Consider the following 9,487-nt stretch of genomic DNA (forward strand, 5'->3'; position numbering starts at 1 on the left):
GAAGGATTAGGGAAGGGTTAGGGAAGGGTTAGGGAAGGATTAGGGAAGGATTAGGGAAGGGATAGGGAAGGGTTAGGGAAGGATTAGGGAAGGGTCAGTGAAGGATTAGGGAAGGGTTAGGGAAAGATTAGGGAAGGATTAGGAAAGGGTTGCGGAAGGGTTAAGGAAAGATTAGGGAAGGGTTAAGGAAGGGTTAGGGAAGGGTTAAGGAAGGATTAGGAAGGGTCAATAACAACAATAATAATAATAAAAATAATAATTATTATTATTATTAGTATTATTATTTATTCAGTTATTTATTAAGAGCGGTATGGCACTGTGGTGGAGAGGTGAAGAGCAGTATGGCACTGTGGTGGAGAGGTGAAGAGCGGTATGGCACTGTGGTGGAGAGGTGAAGAGCAGTATGGCACTGTGGTGGAGAGATAAAGAGCAGTATGGCACTGTGGTGGAGAGGTGAAGAGAAGGATGGGTGACATGAATGCTTTCTATTGGCTGTCCACTGGTGAGGTCCTCTCAGGACCTGAAGACTACAGTGGTGAAGAGTGAGGTGACCAGACAGTGATGGGCACAGACTGCAGCGCTGAATCACCGGTGGTCTCCACACCCACAAGCGGACATGTACCAGCATACTCAGGGGAGTTTAATGCTTTAGAATGACAGTAGTAGTGAGGATTGGGGGGGGAGGGGTGACAAAATTTATTTGGAGATGGGCTTTAAAGTTATGGTTATGTACAGTAGACCAAAAAGCCATTTACAAAAATAAGTGTGGAGAAGGGTGAAGGTTCTGGGTCCTCCAGTCCTCACTTCCTTCCTCTCATGGGGTTGTATATATCATGTCACACTTCATACACGTCAGCAATTGTAAGCCTCTGGCTATCATGGTGCATGTCAATTTCATACCTGAGCTAAGCTCGCCTGAGGGGCCATTACTCATTTAGGGGAAGCTGGACTTTACTCATTCTGTAAAAACTCAGATCTTCTGTGAACGGGGGGACCTTGTGAATCCCTCACTGCCTATCACAATGCAGAGCGACCAATCATCAGGTCCGAGTGATGTCAGATGACGGCAGGCCCCTACGACTATGTAAACTCTGATCCAGACCCAACTCAGAGCTTATGAATAGATTTTGGAGATGGCCAAACCGGTGGATGGGGTAAAGGGAGAACACATGAAAAGTGCGTACAGTTTACCCCAATGGACAAAGAAGAGGAAGGCTGTAAACCCCACACCCTTTTTATTGCAATGATGTAGCAAAACTCCGCCATTACACAAATAAAGTGCTCCTGGGGAAATCGGGGCTCCTACTTCTTGTGAGTAGGAACACCTCATCTACCCCAATGAGTCTTGGAACAGTCCAATGAAGACATTTCAGGCAATAGGTTGAGATGACCAGAAACATTAAAAATGATTGTCCACTAAGTGTCTCTTTGGTTTCCTGGTAACGTATTCTTCTGAACATCGGTTGAACCCGCAGACGCGATCCGTCCACTCTGTAAAATATTTTTGGTATGACAGAGAATGGTTGGGAAAGAAAATGGCAGCCAGCAGTATAATTGCACTTCTTATAATTCGCAGAGGTCATGTCAATTGTACAATCCTTTCCGTTAGGCAGCAGCATGAAAGCGGCCAGGAGCAAGGACAGCCGGCAAAGTGACTGGAGAGCGGCCAACACTCTTCCAAACCCAACGATTTCATCTAACCAGCTTATTCCGTCTCTAGGTACGACAAACCCTCACAACCATACATGACACCAGAAGCCCACCCAGATACCTCCTAGGGTCAATGGAATGCAAACTGTAATCAATATCTAATGCAGAAAAGTGCGAGAAGCCCGATATATATATAAAAGGTGCTCACCGCTCCCTGGATAGGATGCCATATTATTCCCTAATATAAAAGGTCAGCTTGCCAAGTCATCTATACATATTGTGTTACAGAACAGTGTTTGGTATTCACATTTCGGTGCTTGAAGCCGTTCACATCTCTCAATGACATTCAAGAGGAAACTTTCATTACAATGTTCTCCCAGCAGAGGGATAGAAGAGATAAAATGGTGGAACAAGATATTAAAACGATCTTGATTTCCATAGCTTAGTCATTGGCCTACGTTGCGTCGTTGACGTAATATTGGTGCATCTGACAGAACCGATCCCATCTGAAGCAACATTGATTGTGAGCGAGGTTTTGGTCCAGATGGAGTTGAAGAGCTTAGGTCGGATTTCTTTTTCTGATTATCAGCCGTAGAATTTCATTCTTGTTCAGCCGGTAGAACCTGAAATCCACTGAAAGACTGCCAAAAGGCGTTGGTTGGTTGATATCTTAACCCGGCTTCTGATAATCTCTCCGAGATATTGCGCAATGATTGTTGTCGCAGAGAAGGGGGCACTGCTCACAGTTCGGCATCTGCCTGCTCAACATTCGAGAGTCTTGGTACGTGTGGAGAAAACCCACCATCACGTGGGGGGGTCCAGAAAGACCTGAAAGATGCTGATTTTGAAGCCGTTTAGATTTTTACAGTTGCCTGTTTCTCATTCAGCTTGTGGATTTCCGGGTCCTTTTCTGCTTCTTGGTGGACGTTGTCTTTGTGACGTATTACAAAGAAAGCGGCGATGAAGAAGATCAAAGCTAAGATCTCAAAGAGAAGCTGGAGTCCAATGTACCTAGAGAGAGGAGATGAGAGAGGACGGTGAGGTCAGAGAAGTGAAATAGGTAACAATGAAATACTTTAGTCTTATGGAACGCAACAGGACTGAACTAACCCAACGTTGAATACTGGATTCCCATCACTTCCTTTCTCAATGACAATGGTCACTGGGACAAACAGAGAGAGTGAATCTCCCCAGAGAGGACACAGACAGCAATAAACACCTGACATGAGCTCCAAACCCTTTTATCCAAAACTATAAAAAGTTCTCCTCACTTACACTGCAATCAATAGACTGAAAAGAACGGATCCCGGCATGGGCTCCTGGGGTGCACTCCGGACATGTTCCCCCTTCATCTTTTCTCATATATAGACACAAGCGTGAGGCACTTTCTCTGCCTGTCATTGAATGCCGGCTAAAGGTATTTTTCTAGAAAATCAAATGTTTTCCAGGACCCGAATGTGGAGCACTTCCCCCTCACCACAGTCCTTGCCTTCCATTATTCTATCAGAAGCCTGCAGGATGTCAATTAAATTCTATACAAGAAAAATATTGTATCTATAAAAAAAATGTATCATATTAATGGCTAGAAAAAAAGGCGGACAGTGAAAATCAAATGGGTGGTCAATGGAGAAGGGTTCCCTTCACATTGGTGGTGAGTGGTGAAAGCGCCCCCTTGAATCCCTTCTAACCTCTTCCCATTGGTGTTCATCAGGAAGATCTCCCTAAAATTGGGGGTCAGTGGGAAGAATGCTCCTTACATTGGTAGTCAGTGGGAAGAATGCTCCTTACATTGGGGGTCAGAGGGAAGAATTCTCCTTACATTGGTGGTCAGTGGGTAGAATGCTCCTTACATTGGGGGTCAGGGGGAAGAATGCTCCTTACATTGGTGGTCAGTGGGAAGAATGCTCCTTACATTGGGGGTCAGGAGGAAGAATGCTCCTTACATTGGTGGTCAGTGGGAGAATGCCCCTTACATTGGGGGTCAGAGGGAAGAATTCTCCTTACATTGGTGGTCAGAGGGAAGAATGCTCCTTACATTGGGGATCAGTGGGAAGAATGCTCCTTACATTGGGGGTCAGTGAGAAGAATGCTCCTTACATTGGTGGTCAGGGGGAAGAATGCTCCTTACATTGGGGGTCAGTGAGAAGAATGCTCCTTACATTGGGGGTCAGGGGGAAGAATGCTCCTTACATTGGTGGTCAGTGGGAAGAATGCTCCTTACATTGGGGGTCAGGAGGAAGAATGCTCCTTACATTGGTGGTCAGTGGGAGAATGCCCCTTACATTGGGGGTCAGAGGGAAGAATTCTCCTTACATTGGTGGTCAGAGGGAAGAATGCTCCTTACATTGGGGATCAGTGGGAAGAATGCTCCTTACATTGGGGGTCAGTGAGAAGAATGCTCCTTACATTGGTGGTCAGGGGGAAGAATGCTCCTTACATTGGGGGTCAGTGAGAAGAATGCTCCTTACATTGGGGGTCAGGGGGAAGAATGCTCCTTACATTGGTGGTCAGTGGAAGAATGCTCCTTACATTGGGGGTCAGTGAGAAGAATGCTCCTTACATTGGGGGTCAGTGAGAAGAATGCTCCTTACATTGGTGGTCAGGGGGAAGAATGCTCCTTACATTGGGGGTCAGTGAGAAGAATGCTCCTTACATTGGTGGTCAGTGGGAAGAATGTCCCTTACATTGGGGGTCAGTGGGAAGAATGCTCCTTACATTGGGGGTCAGTGGGAAGAATGCTCCTTACATTGGTGGCCAGTGGGAAGAATGTCCCTTACATTGGTGGTCAGTGGGAAGAATGCTCCTTCCCGGAACAGAACAGGTCACTCACCTTTGTCTCAGCAGATCGTTATTGTAGTACTGACAGGCTGCCTTTGAACCGCACTTCTTCCCCCATTGGATGCAGGTGCTGTCAATCATTCTGCCATACATCACGGGGCCCGGCAGCCAGGCTAGAAGGCAAAGAGAGACTTGGCTTAGCTATAAAGGAAATCATTGTTTGATGGCTACAATGTCACAGAACACCTCCCTGGGATAGTACAGCTCTGTCTTATGCTTGTCTGGCAATGACCCCCCTGGGAGCTGCTCTCCTGCTTTCTCTACTGGTAACCCAGACACACACTGACCCACTAACAGTGAAAGACATATAGACATCCGATCCTTCAATCCTTGCATTTTATTAGCTCAAATGTCTTAGGGAGACAGCGTTAGTAGTACAGGATACCCCCAAAACAGCAGCAAAAAGTTATTTCTGCTCACTAGACTCCTCAGAGTACTCTTTAGGCCCAGTCCAGTAACTGTCTTCCAGTAACGTATGACCTCGGGTCAGCTGTAGAACTTTTTAGGCCTCTGCCTCAAGCTGATGTAGATTCTGTAGGCCCAAACCGATGGCTTGCTTTCAGTTTCTACAGCTTATGTTAGAGACCAGCTTAGGATTTAAAGAGGTTCTAGAAGAACAAACACCCTTTCTTGGTTGGCTTTGGCTTCTTCCCCCTGGCAAAGGGCCTGAGAAGACAAAGACTGGACCTCTCTTGAGCTACCCCCACCCCCGGCAAAGAACCTGGTAGGAAAGGACCTTCTACCACTACATCCTCACCAGGCTGAGCCTGAAAGGAACGGACCCTTCTAGAAAGTCTCTCCGAATATTTATCCTCTTCCCAAGCCCACATTGCTGCCATTAACCCCTCAGGGATTAGCCTCGGCAGGATGAATACTTATAACGAAATACGTTGTATCTTCTCATTCTATTTACTGGAGAACACTCAACAGTTGCAGGGATAAGCAAATCATGAGCTTGGGCTTAGAAGAAACCTAACGCCCCAGATATTATAACCAAGGCTCAGGGTGGCTCCAGCCCAGCTGCAAACAATTAGACTAAGGACACTCCAGTCACGACACACTTTACAATCTGATCGTCCAATCTACAATTACCTTCAGACTAGGCAAACCTATGTTATATGAGAAGCTTCCTAAACTATCCAATCAATGTCTCCAATCAGGCAGGCTGTTGCATTGCATAAGTGTTGGTGGATCTAAAGGGATATTGTATTATTATTATACAGGATTTATATGGCGCCAACAGTTTGCGCAGCGCTTTACAATATAAGGAAGACATTACAATCACAATACAATTCAAGACAAGATGGTAAGGAGGGCCCTGCCCCTGAGGGCTTACAATCTAAAAGTGAGGGGCTAGTGATACATGAGGAGGGAGCTGTGTGGGAATGAAGTGTTTTGAGAAAGTGATTGTTCAGCGGTTAGGTTGAGGTGGGATAGACTTCCCTGAACAGGTGAGTCTTAAGGGAACGCCTAAAGGCAGTCAAGGTTGGAGACAGACGGACAGGTTGGGTAAAGAGTTCTAAAGAATGGGGGAAGTCCTGGAGGGGAGCATGGGAGGAGTTGACAAGGGAGCTAGAGAGCAGGAGGTCTTTGGAAGATCGGAGGGGACGGTGAGGGTGATACTCTGAGAGGAGGTTGATGGCAGCTGCATTCATGATAGACTGAAGGGGGGGAGGAGCCTCTGTAGAGGTCGGCCAATGAGGAGGGAGTCGCAATAGTCAAGACGAGGGATAACAAGGGAGTGGATGAGTAGTTTTGCGGTCTCATTGGTGAGGAAGGGGCGTATTTTGGAGATGTTACAAAGGTGAAGACGGCAGGATTTGGATAGGGATTGGATGTGGGTCAATCGGATGTACAGTCAGATTGTAATGTGTGTGTTGAGCTTTATGGAAAGGGGTGCACATTGAAGGGGCAGTTCACTAGGAGCACCTCAGAAACCTACCCATCCTTCCGCCCTACTAGCCAGTACAGAGGACTCATTAAACCCATAGCAGTGTCCGTGTTCCCACAGATTGGAGGGAGATCCTATAACATGGAAGCCTATTGGAAGCAACTTCCTGTGCTGTGCTCTAAACAGTTACATTATTCCCAGCTATCTCTTTGGACCACAGAACACCTTTCCTCTGTGTTATGGAGGTAGGGAGAGGTGTTCTGTAGTCCCTTCCTTGGGTGCCAGCACTGCTTAGTCCTAAATACAGTACAGTGAGTGAGAGTTGTCACCGTAGAATAGGAAGTCTGGCAGGATCACTGGGTGAGAATAAACCTGAAAGAAAAGCAATGCAGCCGCCACATCTGAGGACGGGTTTTGCTGCAAAATTTCTCAAAACAAACACTTACCTAAAACTCTTAAAAGCATGAACTGTATTCCGATGGCCAGAGACTTGTCTTCCGGGTTCACACTCCTGTGGGGGGAGAGAAAAGCCGTAATATCAAGAGTAAGGAACATGGAAGCCGAACCCCAATGAACATGGCATCAGCTAGGTTACCTGAGTATGAGCATGAAGGACGGTGTCTGGGCAAGGCTGGCGAGGGCTCCGGCTAGAAAGGAGAACACCATGAATGGCAGGAAGAGGTTGTGGCATCCGGTCCCACATGTCCCCGGAGTCGCAGTTCCCCCAGAACCCTCCGCGGTGATACAGCGACACGTTGTGTAATTCTGTAACCAAGAACACATTTCTGTATGAGGACGCCATGTTGACACAGGCCGGGATCTGATGATCATAAATGTCTAAGCAACATACATAGTAATTAAATGACCATACTGTGCCTGGCACTGTGCAGCTACTTCGCCAACCTGCAGGTGAGCGTGTACACATATGACCAACCTATAGGGAGCTGTGTACTTATATGATCATCTTATAGGGAGCTATGTAGCCATGTGACCACCCTATAGGGAGCTATGTAGCCATGTGACCATCCTATATGGAGCTGTGTACTCACATGCCCATCCTATAGGGAGGTATGTAGCCATGTGACCATCCTATATGGAGATGTGTACTCACATGACCATCCTATGTGGGCGGCTATGTAGCCATGTGACCACCCTATATGGAGCTGTGACCATCCTGTGAAGAATGTAAAGGGAATATAGGCCTTGGCATGGGGTGAGGTGAAGGGAGTGTAGGCCTTGGGATGAGGGAAGAGGAAGGAAGTATAGGCCTTGGGATAGAGGTTAAAGTGGGGTGTGTAGGCCTTGAAATGAGGGTTGGGGTAGGGAGTGTAGGCCCTGCTATGAGGGGAATGGAGAGTGGTCCTTGGGATGTGGAGGATGGGAAGGGGGTGAAGTCCTTGGAATGGGGGTAAAGGAGTGTAGGACTTTGGATAGGAGAAGAAAAGGACGTGTATGCCTTGGGATAGGGGTTGGGTGGGGAGTGTAGGCCTTGAGAAAGGGGTTGGGGTACAGTGTAGGCCCTGGGATGGGGGAATTAGAATAGGGTGTAAGCCTTGGATTGGGGGTTGGTGTGGGAATTGTATGCCTTGGGATGAGGGGATGTGAAAAAAGTGTAGGCTTTGGGATTGGGGAATGGGGATTGATTGTAGGCCTTGGCATGGGAGAAAAAAAGAAAGTGTAGGTCTTGGGATAGAGGCTGGGGTGGGGAGTGTAGGCCATGAGCAGGGGGTTTGGGTTGAGTGTGTAGGACCTGGAATGGTGAAATGGGAATGGGGTGTAGGCCTTGGGATTTCGGGAGGGGAAGGGAGTGTAGGGCTTGGGATGGGGGAAAAGGAAAGAAGTGTAGGCGTTGTGATAGGGTGTTCGGAGTATGGAATGTAGGCCTTGGGATGGGGAAATGGGAAAAGAGTGTAGGCCTTGGGATGGGCTTTGGGGAAGGAAGTGTAGTCCTTAGGACGGGGGATTAGGAAGGGAGTGTAGACCATGGATAGGGGTTGGGGTGGGTATTGTAGGCCTTAGGATGGTGGTTGGGGTAAAGCATGTAGACCTCGGGATGGGGGCTGGGGTGCAGATTGTAGGCCTTGGGATGGGAGAATGGGGACGGGAGTGTAGACTATGGGAAAGGGTTGGGGTAGGGAGTGTAGTCGTTGTGACAGGGGTTGGGGTAAGGCGTGTAGGCCATGGGATGGGGGAATGGGGAAGGGAGTGTAGACCATGAGATAGGGGATGGGGTACAGAGCATAATCCTGGGGACAGGGGTTGCGGTAAGGCATGTAGGCCTCGAGATGGGGGCTGGGATGCAGATTGTAGGCCTTGGGATCCGGGAATGGGGAAGGGAGTGTAGACTATGGGATAGGGGTTGGGGTAGGGAGTGTAGTCCTGGGGACAGGGGTTGGGGTAAGGCATGTAGGATTCAGGATGGGCTTCATTTTACATAATATCACAGACTGGGTCTGATCGGAATCTCCAGCCCGGTAATTTATGGTTCTCATCCTGCGGCTGTGCCATCATTTCTCACATGAATTCCCTCTTCGATGGCCGGAGTATTATCTGCAAAGTCCTATTTATTTCTGATATTGACTCGCAGAGAGAGGGGAGAATTCGCAGTAATGGAAACCAAAATGACATTATAGAATTGGTTCTCCTTCACCAGCTTCCTCCTCGGCACAATCTCTGCGCTCCGTCATAAATGGAAGATGATCGATAATGAAAGTGCAGATCGCTCCGCCGGTAATGGAAGAAACATCCCGAATACGTAAATTACAGATTAAATGCTGGTTCTGGGTCAGGAAACGGAGATCTCCTCTGGTGGCAGCGTGAAGGGAACCGGTCACCGCTGGGTCTATGTGCACAGCTGAATCTTCATCATTGATATCATCACAACTATGACATCAGACGCATATTAAAGAGACCCTGTCAGGTCTCTAACCCTAACCCTAAGGAAATCAGATGGTCAGGTCACTGCAATAGAAGAGGTATCATACTCACCTCTCCGGTGCTCCGAGGATCCTACAGTCTGAGCCTCTGGTCAACTCTTCTGCATCCAACCAGAGGAGTAACTAGAAACCTCAGGGCCCCAGTGCAAGAAACCATGAAGGGCCCCCCCCC

General features: G+C 47.9%; 1 protein-coding gene across 1 annotated transcript in view; it reads right to left on the bottom strand.

The window, feature by feature from the left end:
* Nucleotides 1-2,504: 2,504 nt before the first annotated feature.
* LOC108797848 (solute carrier organic anion transporter family member 2B1-like) overlaps nt 2,505-9,487 on the bottom strand; it is a 13,753-nt gene continuing 6,770 nt past the window's right edge. Inside the window, exons 4-7 of the mRNA XM_018569540.1 lie at nt 6,975-7,144; nt 6,826-6,890; nt 4,481-4,601; nt 2,505-2,661 (exon numbers count right to left, since the gene is read on the bottom strand). Of these exons, the coding sequence (XP_018425042.1) occupies nt 2,505-2,661; nt 4,481-4,601; nt 6,826-6,890; nt 6,975-7,144 (513 nt within the window). The remainder of the gene's footprint in view (nt 2,662-4,480; nt 4,602-6,825; nt 6,891-6,974; nt 7,145-9,487) is intronic.

The sequence above is a fragment of the Nanorana parkeri genome, unplaced genomic scaffold, assembly GCF_000935625.1.
Source record: "Nanorana parkeri isolate BGI_ZX_2015 unplaced genomic scaffold, ASM93562v1 scaffold1351, whole genome shotgun sequence".
NCBI lineage: Eukaryota > Metazoa > Chordata > Amphibia > Anura > Dicroglossidae > Nanorana > Nanorana parkeri.